This window comes from Gigantopelta aegis, chromosome 5, assembly GCF_016097555.1.
Source record: "Gigantopelta aegis isolate Gae_Host chromosome 5, Gae_host_genome, whole genome shotgun sequence".
NCBI classification, from domain to species: domain Eukaryota; kingdom Metazoa; phylum Mollusca; class Gastropoda; order Neomphalida; family Peltospiridae; genus Gigantopelta; species Gigantopelta aegis.
In genome coordinates this window covers 35,227,054-35,244,680 of record NC_054703.1, presented here as the reverse complement: position 1 = coordinate 35,244,680, position 17,627 = coordinate 35,227,054, and the positions used below count along the sequence as shown (strand labels likewise).

The window sequence follows — 17,627 nt, the reverse complement described above, 5'->3', positions numbered from 1 at the left end:
TATGCACTTTCTCAGACAAGACAGCACATACAGGGCCAGCTCTGGCACTCACCAAATTCACAAATTTCAAAAACAATTTTATTGTAATTTGGCGAAATAATTTATGTAATACTAGTAATTGATATTTTGATATTAAATAACTGGAGTACATTTTTGCAATTTTTAAGTTTAATAGATAATTTGGCGAAATTTTTCTGTTGACCCAGAGCCAGGCTTGACATACTACATCATTTCATATACCAGTATGGGTAAAAAGAAATCGGAAAATGGGTCTTCTAAGGAGATTCCTTCCTACAACCAAAGCACCTCATTGACACCTCAGCACAGCTAGGGGGAGCTTGAGCTGGGCGGTATATTGTATATGCCATTCGATATTGGCATCATGTCGATACCAATTTACTATACCAAGCAATGTCAAAATACCATAATTTTGGTACTGACCGCTAACAAACTAACCTACTGTCCTGGACAGACAGCCCAGATAGCCGAGGTGTGTGCCAAGGACAGCGTGTTTGAACCTTAATTGGATATAAGCATGAAAATAAGTTGAAATGAAAGTATACTTTGTTTAATGAAACCACTAGAGCATGCTGATTTATTAATCATCGACTATTGGATGTCAAACATTGGGTAATTCTGACAGATCAGGCCAAATTTACAAAGCCTGTTTATAAGTCTTACACACATGTAACTACATACATTTACAATGCTTAAATACACCTGCGTTTACAAAGCCTGTTTATAAGTCTTACACCTGCGTTTACAAAGCCTGTTTATAAGTCTTACACACATGTAACTACATACATTTACAATGCTTAAATACACCTGTGTTTACAAAGCCTGTTTATAAGTCTTACACACACATGTAACTACATACATTTACAATGCTTAAATACACCTGTGTTTACAAAGCCTGTTTATAAGTCTTACACACACATGTAACTACATACATTTACAATGCTTAAATACACCTGTGTTTACAAAGCCTGTTTATAAGTCTTACACACCTGTAACTACATACATTTACAATGCTTAAATACACCTGCGTTTACAAAGCCTGTTTATAAGTCTTACACACCTGTAACTACATACATTTACAATGCTTAAATACACCTGTGTTTACAAAGCCTGTTTATAAGTCTTACACACCTGTAACTACATACATTTACAATGCTTAAATACACCTGCATTTACAAAGCCTGTTTATAAGTCTTACACACATGTAACTACATACATTTACAATGCTTAAATACACCTGCGTTTACAAAGCCTGTTTATAAGTCTTACACACATGTAACTACATACATTTACAATGCTTAAATACACCTGTGTTTACAAAGCCTGTTTATAAGTCTTACACACCTGTAACTACATACATTTACAATGCTTAAATACACCTGCGTTTACAAAGCCTGTTTATAAGTCTTACACACATGTAACTACATACATTTACAATGCTTAAATACACCTGCATAAGTCTTACACACCTGTAACTACATACATTTACAATGCTTAAATACACCTGCGTTTACAAAGCCTGTTTATAAGTCTTACACACATGTAACTACATACATTTACAATGCTTAAATACACCTGCGTTTACAAAGCCTGTTTATAAGTCTTACACACCTGTAACTACATACATTTACAATGCTTAAATGCACCTGTGTTTACAAAGCCTGTTTATAAGTCTTACACACCTGTAACTACATACATTTACAATGCTTAAATACACCTGTGTTTACAAAGCCTGTTTATAAGTCTTACACACCTGTAACTACATACATTTACAATGCTTAAATACACCTGTGTTTACAAAGCCTGTTTATAAGTCTTACACACATGTAACTACATACATTTACAATGCTTAAATACACCTGCGTTTACAAAGCCTGTTTATAAGTCTTACACACATGTAACTACATACATTTACAATGCTTAAATACACCTGCGTTTACAAAGCCTGTTTATAAGTCTTACACACCTGTAACTACATACATTTACAATGCTTAAATACACCTGCGTTTACAAAGCCTGTTTATAAGTCTTACACACCTGTAACTACATACATTTACAATGCTTAAATACACCTGTGTTTACAAAGCCTGTTTATAAGTCTTACACACATGTAACTACATACATTTACAATGCTTAAATACACCTGTGTTTACAAAGCCTGTTTATAAGTCTTACACACATGTAACTACATACATTTACAATGCTTAAATACACCTGCGTTTACAAAGCCTGTTTATAAGTCTTACACACCTGTAACTACATACATTTACAATGCTTAAATACACCTGTGTTTACAAAGCCTGTTTATAAGTCTTACACACATGTAACTACATACATTTACAATGCTTAAATACACCTGCATAAGTCTTACACACCTGTAACTACATACATTTACAATGCTTAAATACACCTGTGTTTACAAAGCCTGTTTATAAGTCTTACACACATGTAACTACATACATTTACAATGCTTAAATACACCTGCATAAGTCTTACACACCTGTAACTACATACATTTACAATGCTTAAATACACCTGTGTTTAAGAAAAACAAGCTTTGCAAATTCAGCCCATAGCCGTAAGAGGAAACCCACTACATTTTTCCATTCGTAGCAAGGGATCTTTTATATGCACCATCCCACAGACAGGATAACACATACCACAACCTTTAATAATACCAGTCTTGGTGTACTGGTTGGAACGGGAAAACACCCAATCAAAGAACGGGCCCACTGAGGTGATTTGATGCTGTGATGTAAACACTCACTACCGACTGAGCTAGATCCCGCCCCCTTGTTTTGTTTAACACATACCACAACCGTTAATAATACCAGTCTTGGTGTACTGGTTGGAACGGGAAAGCACCCAATCAAAGAACGGGCCCACTGAGGTGATTTGATGCTGTGATGTAAACACTCACTACCGACTGAGCTAGATCCCGCCCCCTTGTTTTGTTTAACACATACCACAACCGTTAATAATACCAGTCTTGGTGTACTGGTTGGAATGGGAAAGCACCCAATCAAAGAACAGGCTCACTGAGGTGATTTGATGCTGTGATGTAAACACTCACTACCGACGGAGTTAGATCCCGCCCCCGTGCTTTGTTTAACACCACCACTAGAGCACTGATTAATTAATCATCGAATATTGGATGTCAAACATTTGTAGTCATCAGAGAAAACCCGCTACATTTTTTCTAATGCAGCAAGGGATCTTTTATATGCACTTTCCCACAGACAGGACAACACATACCACAACCTTTAATAATACCAGTCTTGGTGCACTGGCTGGAACCAGAAATAGCCCAATGGACCCAACAATGGGGATTGATTCTCGGCCGACCATGGAGAGCTCTTTTCCACTGGGCTACGTACCCCTACCCCTCCGAGTTGCTGGAAGAAGGAAGGAAATGTTTTATTTAACGACGCACTCAACTTGCTGGAAGAATTCTTTCTTAGTTTCATATCACTGGAAGAGTTATCTACCTTCCTTACAAGCTACTCGTACTTCAGTGAAATAGTTCATTATCTTTGTCATGAATTATTGTCTCATTAGACCTCATCATATTCATATTAACATAATGTAACTCGTAACAGCACGACTGGTCAGTGAAATAGTTCACTATCTTTGTCATGAATTATTGTCTCATTAGACCTCATCATATTCATATTGACATAATGTAACTCGTAACAGCACGACTGGTCAGTGAAATAGTTCACTATCTTTGTCATGAATTATTGTCTCATTAGACCTCACCATATTCATATTGACATAATGTAACTCGTAACAGCACGACTGGTCAGTGAAATAGTTCACTATCTTTGTCATGAATTATTGTCTCATTAGACCTCACCATATTCATATTGACATAATGTAACTCGTAACAGGACGACTGGTCAGTGAAATAGTTCACTATCTTTGTCATGAATTATTGTCTCATTAGACCTGACCATATTCACAATAACATAAAGTAACTCGTAACAGCACGACTGGTCAGTGAAATAGTTCACTATCTTTGTCATGAATTATTGTCTCATTAGACCTGACCATATTCATATTGACATAATGTAACTCGTAACAGCACGACTGGTCAGTGAAATAGTTCACTATCTTTGTCATGAATTATTGTCTCATTAGACCTCACCATATTCATATTAACATAATGTAACTCGTAACAGCACGACTGGTCAGTGAAATAGTTCACTATCTTTGTCATGAATTAGTGTCTCATTAGACCTGACCATATTCATATTGGCATAATGCAACTCGTAACAGCACGACTGGTCAGTGAAATAGTTCACTATCTTTGTCATGAATTAGTGTCTCATTAAACCTGACCATATTCATATTAACGTAATGTAACTCGTAACAGCACAACTGGTCAGTGAAATAGTTCACTATCTTTGTCATGAATTATTGTCTCATTAGACCTGACCATATTCATATTAACATAATGTAACTCATAACAGCACGACTGGATCTTGTTGGAGTGCTTCGACCGATATTCGCCAAATGGATTTAACCTGTAATTGAACTTGCGGAAATTCAAGTTTTCCAGACGTCTCAGGGTCGTGTACATTTTGAGAAATTCCTCCTTTCCAGTGGGCATGTCCAGTTTAGAAACTTGAAACAGCTCTTTAGAATGAGCCTCAAACCCGATCTGCTTGACGTTTTTCAACGACCTCTCTTTGAAAAGAGATTCCAAAACTCGCCATTCGGAATATTCAATGTCGAATTTTAAGTAGTTGATGATAGTCTGGAAAAACAAAATTAAAACAAATGATGAAATATGCAAAAATTATCTCCGTATTTGTAAACTTGAAATTTGTTTTGTAAAAGAATAACTCAATGTCAAATTTTAAATAGTTGATGATAGTCTGACCATTTTTAGGAAGTACAATTACTGAGAAAGAGACATGCAAAAAATCAGTACAATTCGACATAAACTGTATAAACTTTACTCTCATTTTATGTATATTTAAACTAATAAAAAAAAAATCTCTCTCTCTCTGTCTGTCTCTCTCTGTCTGTCTCTCTCTCTCTCTGTGTCTCTCTCTCTGTGTCTCTCTCTCTCTCTCTCTCTCTCTCTCTCTCTCTCTCCCTCTCCCTCTCCCTCTCCCTCTCCCTCTCCCTCTCCCTCTTTAGTGAGACCCATCCTATGGAAACTACTTACATTTTCATGACCCTCGTCTTTAAGGAATGTTCCAAATGTTTTAACTTTCCAGCCAGCGGGGGTTACTTCATTTTTTGGACCAATGCCAAGTCTTTTGAATGTGATTAAATTACTTCTGTTATGATCTGCCACATCCATACTGAAAAGGAAGGTTGGAAATGTTTTATTTAAAGACTCACTCAACACATTTTATTTAAGGAAGAAGGAAGGAAATGTTTTATTTAATGACGCACTCAACACAGTTTATTTACCTGGGGTGCACAAATCGGTTGTCTGCACGCCAAAGGTTGTCCGCACCAAAATATGTTGCAGACAACCATTCTTTGTCAAACAGTTGCCCGATGGGCAACCAAGAAAATCATAAAATAAGTAAAATAAAAAACAAAACTTCACGACACTCGGACAATCACAGGCAATTCAAAAGTATCGAAACTGATAACTTGACTGACAGGCGATATAAATATCCACCCTAACGCTGCCACCCACTCAGCGTTCACTGTGCATGATTTTGACGAGTTCAATGCAGACAGATACGTTTCAGAATGGTGGCTATTGGCAAAGGACACAAGACATGTGAAAGGCCACAAACTACACCCAACAACCAACCAGTTCTGAGCTAAAAAAATTGCTACGCCATTTTCTATCTTCTGATGTGAACAATCCGTTACATAATCTATCCGACACCTAACATATAATGATAATAATACCAAATATTTATTATTTTAATAATCACAGTTATTAATTTTAACAGAAACATGTATGAAAGAAAAGTCTGAAAAATCTGTAGCGTGTTATATTAACTTTGTAAAGTCTTTGAACCAAAGTAATAAAAATTGACCAAAATTGCGTGTCAGTTTCAATATACATGCTAGACCGAGCAAAACAAAAACATCCGTTAAACTGGTTTATGCACTTCATGTTAAACCCAATGTCCATGTTGGGAACCAATCACATAGTTCGCGAACTAATCACATAGTTCGCGAACGTTAGGAAAACGTTCGTTGGCTGTTCTCAGTGTGCATATAGGTCACGCTTGACAGTCAGCCCAATCTAATTAAAATTAGCTCCACATGTAATAGTGGAGCTAATTTTAATTAGATTGCAGTCAGCCGAGACTGTTGCACGTGTCAAAAGACATCATTGCAGACATTAAACAATACGATTACACGCAAGTAAATCTTGATGTAAATTTGTGAGAGAAAAAACACCACCAAATAGCTGTTCGCATCAATGAATACTTAATTGCTGTTTCGTTTGTTTATTTCCGTTGTCTTTGTTAATTTTGCACTCATGCATTTCGCGATCGCGGGAAAGGAACATGCAGTATTTATACAAATTGCGGTTAAACTACACTGAATACAATTAGTTTACAATAATCATGATATTTGTTAGATAAAATATTATATAAATTTGTTGACTGTGAGGTGACATCTCAAAAGTTGTTAGATTTTAAAAAGACCATAAATTTGAATCCATTATCTTTTTAATCAAAACCTTTTGATGTAAATGGATAGTTGTCATAACGTGAAGTCAGCATTCTTAGGCTACGTATTTTACAAGCTGAAATCAACAACAAATATTTAACACGACGCGGAAATCAACAAAATGGCGCAAATTACGAAATTGTTGGGGTGTGGAATAGATGAGTTACTTTAAAATAGAATTAAAAGCAGCCAATAGCCAATGATTAATTAATCAATGTGCTCCAGTGGTGTCGTTAAACAAAACAAACTTTTTTTCAGCCTAAGCGAAGATGAGCTGTAAATAAATAATGTTAAAAAAGAAATAAAACTAAACTGACAAGTAATGATAATAATAAAAACATTTTAAATTTCAGTTTCATTTTAAAGACAGTTCAAAATTATATTCATAAAACATTTTATGAAATATGTGGGCAACCAAGAGATGATGTTGGGCAACCAATCTTCAGCTACTGGTTGCCCACTGGGCAACCATCACAATTTCACATTTGTGCACCCCTGTTTACGTTTATATATGGCGTCAGATATATGATTAATGACCACACAGATACTGAGAGAGGAAACCCGCTGTCGCCACTTCATGGGGTACTTTTTTCGATTAGCAGCAAGAAATCTTTTATATGCACCATCCCAATTATAGGATAGTACATACCAGTCTTTGTTACACCAGTTGTGGAGCACTTGCTGGAATGAGAAATAGCCAAATGGATCCACTGATGGGGATTGATCCTAGATCGACCGCGCATCAAGAGAATGCTTTACCACGGGGCTACATCCCACCCCCATAGTGAAAAACAACAACAACAACAAACCATAATTGGAATAATTACAGTATCTGTTTTAAAATAACATTCTGAAAGAACAGCTAAAGCAATACATGTCCTCTACCAGACTCAACACATTTTTGTATCTCCTAAATTCAAGAACCACAACTCTGTGAAAAATGGGTAAACTGCAATGAAAATTAAACTGGATCTGTAATAGTATATGATAAAGTTATATACAAAATTCCATCTCAACATCGGGCATTGCAAAAAAAAATGTTGGCTAAATTCAAGGGCAATAACTCTGTCTAAAATAAGTAAATTGACATGAAAGTCAAACTTGGTCTGTAAAGCTACATGATAAAGCTATAAACAAGATTTCAGCTCAATATCTCAAAGCATTGTGAAAAAAACTAAAACAATTCAAAACGAACCGATAAGGGACTAACAAGCATTCCCAGTTGAGTAACTTGAATAACTTCCCCTGGAACTTTATCTGTAGCTCTACATGTTTGATAAACATAAACACAACATTTCAGCCCAATATTTTGAGGCATTGTGAAAAAAGTCCAGAAAACTATATGTGGGACAGACAGACAGACAGACAGATGGAGAAACGGACGGATGGACAGACAGACAGACAGACAGACAGACAGACAGACAGACAGGACTGGTAGGGGACTAATAAATATAGATACAAAGTGCAGTGCTGCTTAACAGAATATACAATCATATCTTTTACAAGTAGGTCAAAGCTAACGTTTGTTGACCGACACTATTAAAGCACATCGATTTGTTAATTTTCGGCTATTGGATATCAAACATTTGATAATTCTGATATATTATCTTAAAGGGACTGTCCCAGATTGCAGCCATTGTAAGATGTTTGCGATAACAGAGCCTTGTTGGCGATTACTATTTCATACTAAATATATTTTCTTGTTTAGAATACCAGTATCTGTATGTCGAATGTGTTTGCGGTCGTATACTATGTTTGTAGCACTCCGTTTTTACTTTAATTCATGATATATATTTTTTCATACGTATGAAATTATTGGGAGATAAAATCCGGTTTGCACTACTACATGCATTAGAACAACAACAAACACCTTGTAAATACAGACACTGATATTTTAATTTGTATATTATATCATCGAAAAAGCTCTATTGGTCAGAAACATTTTACAATGGTTGTAAACTCAGGACTGTCCCTTTAAACATTATACAATGGTTGTAAACTCAGGACCATCCCTTTAAACATTATACAATGGTTGTAAACTCAGGACCATCCCTTTAAACATTTTACAATGGTTGTAAACTCAGGACCGTCCCTTTAAACACGTTACAATGGCTGTAAACTCAGGACCGTCCCTTTAAACACGTTACAATGGTTGTAAACTCAGGACCGTCCCTTTAAACACGTTACAATGGCTGTAAACTCAGGACCGTCCCTTTAAACATTATACAATGGCTGTAAACTCAGGACCGTCCCTTTAAACATTATACAATGGTTGTAAACTCAGGACCGTCCCTTTAAACATTTTACAATGGCTGTAAACTCAGGACCGTCCCTTTAAACATTATACAATGGTTGTAAACTCAGGACCGTCACTTTAAACATTTTACAATGGTTGTAAACTCAGGACCGTCACTTTAAACATTATACAATGGTTGTAAACTCAGGACCGTCCCTTTAAACATTATACAATGGTTGTAAACTCAGGACCGTCCCTTTAAACATTATACAATGGTTGTAAACTCAGGACCGTCCCTTTAAACAAAGTGCATATAAAAGATCCCTTGCTACTAATGGAAAAATGTAGTGTGTTTCTTCTCTTAAGACTATATGTCAAAATTGCCAAATGTTTGACCTCCAATGTGCTCTAGTGGAGTCGTTAAAAAAAAAGCCAATTTTAACTATTATACAGGGGCAGGATTTAGCTCAGTTGGTAGAACGCTCGCCTGAGGTGTTGGGTCGTAATATCAGATGTCCTATGTAGACTCTGATTTCTTTCCCCCCCCCTCCCCATCACATCTATTGCCCTACAACTGGTATATCAAAGGTCATGGTATGTGCTGTCCTGTCTGAAAATTCATATAAAGATTCCCACCCAATAGTGTATTTGTGTGCTGAGGTGTCATCAAACATTTATTCATAAACAATCCATAAACAAACTCAGGACCGTCCCTTTAAAAATTTTACAATGGTTGTAAACTCAGGACTGTCACTTTAAACATTATACAATGGTTGTAAACTCAGGATCGTCCCTTTAAACATTTTACAATGGTTGTAAACTCAGGACCGTCACTTTAAACATTATACAATGGTTGTAAACTCAGGACCGTCACTTTAAACATTATACAATGGTTGTAAACTCAGGACCGTCCCTTTAAACATTATACAATGGTTGTAAACTCAGGACCGTCACTTTAAACATTTTACAATGGTTGTAAACTCAGGACCGTCACTTTAAACATTTTACAATGGTTGTAAACTCAGGACCATCCCTTTAAACATGTTACAATGGCTGTAAACTCAGGACCGTCACTTTAAACATTTTACAATGGTTGTAAACTCAGGACTGTCACTTTAAACATTATACAATGGTTGTAAACTCAGGACTGTCACTTTAAACATTATACAATGGTTGTAAACTCAGGACCGTCCCTTTAAACATTATACAATGGTTGTAAACTCAGGACCGTCACTTTAAACATTTTACAATGGTTGTAAACTCAGGACCGTCACTTTAAACATTTTACAATGGTTGTAAACTCAGGACCGTCCCTTTAAACACGTTACAATGGCTGTAAACTCAGGACCGTCCCTTTAAACATTATACAATGGCTGTAAACTCAGGACCGTCCCTTTAAACATTATACAATGGTTGTAAACTCAGGACCGTCACTTTAAACATTTTACAATGGTTGTAAACTCAGGACCGTCACTTTAAACATTATACAATGGTTGTAAACTCAGGACCGTCCCTTTAAACATTATACAATGGTTGTAAACTCAGGACCGTCCCTTTAAACATTATACAATGGTTGTAAACTCAGGACCGTCCCTTTAAACAAAGTGCATATAAAAGATCCCTTGCTACTAATGGAAAAATGTAGTGTGTTTCTTCTCTTAAGACTATATGTCAAAATTGTCAAATGTTTGACCTCCAATGTGCTCTAGTGGAGTCGTTAAAAAAAAAGCCAATTTTAACTATTATACAGGGGCAGGATTTAGCTCAGTTGGTAGAACGCTCGCCTGAGGTGTTGGGTCGTAATATCAGATGTCCTATGTAGACTCTGATTTCTTTCCCCCCTCCCTCCCCATCACATCTATTGCCCTACAACTGGTATATCAAAGGTCATGGTATGTGCTGTCCTGTCTGAAAATTCATATAAAGATTCCCACCCAATAGTGTATTTGTGTGCTGAGGTGTCATCAAACATTTATTCATAAACAATCCATAAACAAACTCAGGACCGTCCCTTTAAAATTTTTACAATGGTTGTAAACTCAGGACTGTCACTTTAAACATTATACAATGGTTGTAAACTCAGGATCGTCCCTTTAAACATTTTACAATGGTTGTAAACTCAGGACCATCACTTTAAACATTTTACAATGGTTGTAAACTCAGGACTGTCACTTTAAACATTATACAATGGTTGTAAACTCAGGACTGTCACTTTAAACATTATACATTGGTTGTAAACTCAGGACTGTCACTTTAAACATTTTACATTGGTTGTAAATTCAGGACTGTCACTTTAAACATTTTACATTGGTTGTAAACTCAGGAATGTCCCTTTAAACATTTTACATTGGTTGTAAACTCAGGAATGTCCCTTTAAACATTATACAATGGTTGTAAACTCAGGAATGTCCCTTTAAACATTATACAATGGTTGTAAACTCAGGACTGTCCCTTTAAAGGAAACCTGCCACATTTTTCCATTAGCAGCAAAGGATCGTTTATGAATAAATGTTTGATGACACCTCAGCACACAAATACACTATTGGGTGGGAATCTTTATATGAATTTTCAGACAGGACAGCACATACCATGACCTTTGATATACCAGTTGTAGGGCAATAGATGTGATGGGGAGGGGGGGGGGAAGAAATCAGTCTACATAGGACATCTGATATTACGACCCAACACCTCAGGCGAGCGTTCTACCAACTGAGCTAAATCCTGCCCATGTATAATAGTTAAAATTGGCTTTTTTTTTAACGACTCCACTAGAGCACATTGGAGGTCAAACATTTGGCAATTTTGACATATAGTCTTAAGAGAAGAAACACACTACATTTTTCCATTAGTAGCAAGGGATCTTTTATATGCACTTTCCCAAAGACAGGATAGCACATACCATGGCCTTTGACTAAATATAGTGCAATGGTTGAAATGAGAAAGAAAAAAACAATCAGTTGAATGGATCCACCGAGGTGGTCCGATCCTGTGACTCAAGCATCTCAACTGAGTGCTCAACCGATTGAGCTATATGCCACCCCTCGAAAACAGATGCTTAACAGCCAATAACCTAAGAGTATATACGATTGTTGTACAATATATGTTTTAACATTACCTAGGATCATAAGCCAGCACCCTACACCCGTAAATCTTCGAAACAGCATCTTCGAACTGCCAATCATTTCCAATCCTGAAATAAATAGAGAATACTCCCCGAGTGTCTTGTGATATCGTAATTTATTATATAACATTTAGTGGAATATCTTTAAATATCAGTGAAATTACTACTCACCGAGCGTCTTGTGATATCGTAATTTATTATATAACATTTAGTGAAATATCTTAAAATATCAATGAAATAAAAGTGTTATCAGTCACTCAGCAAACTCAGGTTTGTCCCTTTAAGTAAAAATGCATAAACATTCTATAATGGAGTCCTGTTATTTTACCCAAATGAAAAGACAATGCAGTTATCACCGAACCCATGTGACGGCGACATACAAACATTCCAGACCCAATCTTGTGGATGTGAAATACACATGTATACGTAAAATTGTTCTCAATTTTTGTCGCAAGAATGACAAAATGTTTTTATCTTACCCGAAGGAATAGACGAGGCAGTTATCACCGAAGCCAAGTGGCGGCGACATACAAACGTTCCAGCCTCCATCGTGCGGGTGCCCGAGTCGCATGTCATTGTTACACTTAATATCTTTGTTCTGTAGAAATCTAAAACAAAAAACACAGGTAAAGTTTGTTTTGTTTAACAACACCACTAGTGTACACTGATAAATTAATCACAGATTCCTGAAGGTCAATAATTTGTTAATTCTGACATATATGTTATTGTAGTCTATACATTTTTCCACTAACAGCAATAAATTGTTTTTATTACCCATATGGTTAAAAATATCTTTGTACACATCAAGTGATACGTCCTACTAGAACTCCAAATGGGATGTAACACTTCGACGTCACACGATGATGTTATTGATTGGCACACTACAACTGTACAGGAACGTCAACCAAACAAGTTAAACAATATAAATTAAGATCAATTATGGATAATAAACAAATGAAAACTTGCTACATTTACTTCCATGGCACAATGGTCCGGCCACTGTATGTCAGTTACACAGGAGTCCTAGATTGTGGTAGCCCCATTCCCATGGCTAGTGATATTCAATGTTGGGCTAGTAAATAACTATTGTTATGCCCGACAACTAGTGAAATTGTTTTTGGTCAAATGTTGCAGTTAAGTCTATTTTATAAATACGAATATCCTGCCCACATCCCCCTATTATTTAGTAAAATTGTATTAACTTAAAGTAAAGTAGGGCTAGAGAATTTTGAATCGTGGCTAGTAAATTTAAAAAAATCACTGATTCCATGGCTAGTGGATTTTATACAAATTCTAGAAGCTCTATGAGGAGCTGGTGCTACTGGTGCATTTCATATAAGGGTCACCTTAATTTTCGTCCCTTCAAGAACACACAGTTTATTAAAAATAATTTTAAAACAAAAACAATGATTCAAACTGATGTAATTTAGTCATTAGTCCTAGGAACGGTGCTGTATATATATATATATATATATATATATATATATATATATATAAAAATATATATATATATATATATATCAGGCCCGTACACAGGGGGGAGGTGTGCAAGGGGTGCGTAAGCACCCCCCATAGTCTGCCAAGGTCCGTCCGTGAATGTGTGAAAAAAATAAAAATAGTCATTTGACATATTTTGAGGCAAAGAGGCATGCCCCTAGACCCCCTAGCAACTCGATTACGCACTCCACCATATAATGTCTGCGTACGGGCCTGTATATATATATATATTCAGCTTTTGGTTTGTACAGTCTACACACAATTTAAAAATGATCACCAATAAACAAGTATTGTGGATGGCACAAAAAGGTGACCTGTATATATGAGCTTAAAGAGGTGTAAGATATTTCACGAATTTATAATACATAGAGCTCATTGAGCTATTTCTCGTTCCAGCCAATGCATCACGACTGGTATATCAAAGGCCGTGGTATGTATTACCCTGTCTGTGAGCTGGTGCATATAAAAGATCCCTTGCTGCTAATCGGAAAGAGTAGCCCATGAAGTGGCGACAGCGGGTTTTCTCTCTCAATATTTGTGTGGTCCTTAACCATATGTCTGACGCCATATAACCGTAAATAAAATGTGTAGAGTGTGTCGTAAAATAAAACATTTCTTTCTTTTTTTTGTAATACATGTACATAGAGGATAGTTCATGCTTTTTGACAAATATGATTTATATCTCATCTCGTGAAGTTTGCAATCACATCTCACGATATTGTCAAATATGATTTATATCTCATCTCGTGAAGTTTGCAATCATATCTCATGATATTGACAAATATGATTTATATCTCATCTCGTGAAGTTTGCAATCACATCTCACGATATTGTCAAATATGATTTATATCTCATCTCGTGAAGTTTGCAATCACATCTCACGATATTGTCAAATATGATTTATATCTCATCTCGTGAAGTTTGCAATCACATCTCACGATATTGTCAAATATGATTTATATCTCATCTCGTGAAGTTTGCAATCACATCTCACGATATTGTCAAATATGATTTATATCTCATCTCGTGAAGTTTGCAATCATATCTCATGAGTCGTGCTTGCACAACGAGTGTGATATGATTGCAAACTTCTCAAGATGGGATATAAATCATATATATTTGACAAAAAACATGAATTTTCCATTTATTATATAACTTTTGGCAATTTACCTTTATTTTTAAAATGCCACCAGCAAAATAGTTCCAGCTTTCTTACAGTGAAGAAAACATTTTCTACAATGACGATAACAAACACATTTTAGAGTGAAATAGTGAGTGACTGATAACACTTTTATTTCACCGATATTTTAAGATATTTCACTAAATGTTATATAATAAAGTACTGCTCTTACAACGAACCGCAAGGGACCATGCTAGTTAGTTCGTTATAGCAGTAGTCGTTGTACACAGTTGTACAAGCTGGTTATTACTGTATATAGGGAGACAAAAGAGGACTTTAAGACCAGTTCGTGCTAAGCATGTTCGTTATAGCAGTAGTCGTTGTACACAGTTGTACAAGCTGGTTATTAATGTATATAGGGAGACAAAAGACGACTTTAAGACCAGTTCGTGCTAAGCATGTTCGTTATAGCAGTAGTCGTTGTACACAGTTGTACAAGCTGGTTATTAATGTATATAGGGAGACAAAAGAGGACTTTAAGACCAGTTCGTGCTAAGCATGTTCATTATAAGTGTACTTTACTGTATTATGAAACTCATTTCATCACCAATATAAAATTTGTGCTCTTTTTCACAGATGCATTCACATTATTTATACTTTGACAATTAAGTGTTCATCTTCAATTTTCTGTAAATTTTGAACGCTTACTTACTTGAAAAAATTCTCTTCTGCTTTTACGGTGGTCTGATGTGCAGAAACTATAATTGGTGGCAAATTCTTCACGTGAATCTGTGGAATTATTAACGGTATTGGACGTAATGGCTGAAATAAAAATATAAAAATAGAGAGATTCCGGGAGAAAATATTTCAAAATCTTAGGTATTAACCGGAAGTCAGTTCACATGAGTTTTACTTAGGTAACCAATTGTTTCATTTTGTGAATATAGTTTTTGTAACCGATGAGTTAGGCATATCTAATCCAAAAGTACACTTGAAACTACGGTTCTGTGCTACATTGGTGGTTCAAAAGCATAAACTAATTTTCACTTGTGTTACTGATAGGCCTATATGGTACTTTTAATTTTTGAATGTAATTGTTCACCATGTAACTGACACGCGAACAGACCAATGGTTCTTGTGAAATATTGTGTCCTTGATTCTTTGGGGCTATACCAGTGAACACAAGGCTGGATAAAAAAACAAAACAAAAAAACATGGATATTGTTGGCAATGGTTTTCAAATTAATTCAGATGCATTGATATAATTAAGTCAGAACAGTCATTCAGGTCACATAACAACAAAGTCAAGAATGTGTGTAGTACTTAAAATTTGACAAAATCATAGTACAGTACTAAAAGAATATAATTTTAAAAACATTTAATCAATTTTTTCAATATCTTGAGTACAATGGTAGGCCTATGAATCAGTAACAAAGTAATAGTGATGTCGGAATACTTAAAATAATGGGAATTATACATTTAATAACTTTACGATTGCGGTATTTTGTGCTTTAGAACCATATACTAGTATATATATACATGTATATATACTGAGACAATGGGTATTTCACTGAATTTCTTTAAAAACAAATATCAGTGAAAAAAACATTGAGTTATTTATGCCTCTCAGTATATATATATATATGGCTTATTTTGTTGCCTCAATGTATTGTTCTGTGCATGCACTGCAAATGACAGATTCAAGTGAAAAATAGATTGGTCACCAACACCATGCACAATTGAGGAATATGTACTGTACCCTGTATGTGGGTTTCTTTAATCCAAGGAACATGTCATGAATCTCCTTATCCAAAATGAGTCCCGGTGGGGGGCGAGGTGTCATCTTGAGGTACATCCAGAAAATAACCACCACGATGGTCAAGGACACTGCAAAAGCATAGAAGAGGAATGGTTGTCGACGGAAACGGAGTTTGACGAAGTGGCAGGTAGTCAGCCAGGACTGGTAATACCGTCTCAACATTCTGTGCTGAAATAAGAAGAAAAAGTTTGTTCTGTTTAATGACACCACTAGAGCACATCAATTTATTAATCATCGGCTATTGGATGTCAAACATTTTATAATATAGTCTTAGAGAGGAAACCTGTTACATTTTTCCATTATTAGCAAAGGATATTTTACATATGCACCATCCCACAGACAGGATAGCACATACCAAGGCCTTTGATATACCAGTCGTGGAGCACAGACTGGAAGAAGAAATAGCCCAATGGGCCCACTGACAGAAATCGATCCCAAACCGACGGCGCATCAATCGAGCACTTTACCACTTAGTTCATCAAGATTAACCTCGAATGCAAGCACTTCCCCTTGCATTCGAGGTTAACCGTGATGAACTATTTACCACTGGTGACTGGGTTACGACCTGTCCCGAAATAAGAAGAAATAAAATATTCTGAAATTATTTTGTTGTTAAGTTTTGTGGGCTTATACTTCATGGTATAACATTAACATTTCACGTGGAAAATTTACAATTTGGGTCATTAATCAAGATTGAATATTCAATGTACGGTACGCACCCCTTTAAAGAAATTTGTTATTGTCTATGCAACAGGAAACAAAATATTTTTATGCCTGTTCAAAATCTCATTATCACACAGATTAACACCAAAAATAGGCATGAGAATCAGGATCAGGCTTAACGTTTACGTTATTCAATATTGGTTAAAACACTCAGCGAAAGTGACATCTGAGCAAAGTCAAATTCACAAACTGAAAGTTGCGCATTTTGTAGCCTCCGGAAACTGAATAATTCGTACCCAAAGTGTTTTTGGTCCATGTCGTGTTGAACCCATGGTGGATAATTAAAGCGCAATCGAGATTTATGGTACTATATTATAGGAGATTATATTATAACAGACAATGATAATGTTTTTCAAATACTTATCCTTCTAAAAGTTTATTTAAAAAATGTATCATCTAATGATAATGAGAGTGCATACGTTGTAAGGAGGAA

The 17,627-nt window shown here is 35.8% G+C and overlaps 1 protein-coding gene across 2 annotated transcripts; it reads right to left on the bottom strand.

The window, feature by feature from the left end:
- Positions 1–2,454: 2,454 nt before the first annotated feature.
- On the bottom strand, positions 2,455–17,416 carry LOC121373340. Of its 2 annotated transcripts, none has more exons than XM_041499921.1 (7): positions 17,321–17,416; positions 16,412–16,639; positions 15,365–15,474; positions 12,515–12,643; positions 12,030–12,104; positions 5,195–5,333; positions 2,455–4,777 (listed from the first exon to the last, which is right to left on the bottom strand). In XM_041499921.1, the coding sequence occupies exons 2-7, from the start codon at positions 16,631–16,633 to the stop codon at positions 4,403–4,405; spliced, it is 1,050 nt and encodes a 349-aa protein (XP_041355855.1). In that variant the 5' UTR covers positions 16,634–16,639; positions 17,321–17,416; the 3' UTR covers positions 2,455–4,402. The 2 variants fall into 2 exon arrangements, with proteins under 2 accessions (XP_041355855.1, XP_041355854.1); XM_041499920.1 differs by having other exon boundaries at positions 17,191–17,395.
- Between the last annotated feature and the right edge of the window lie 211 nt (positions 17,417–17,627).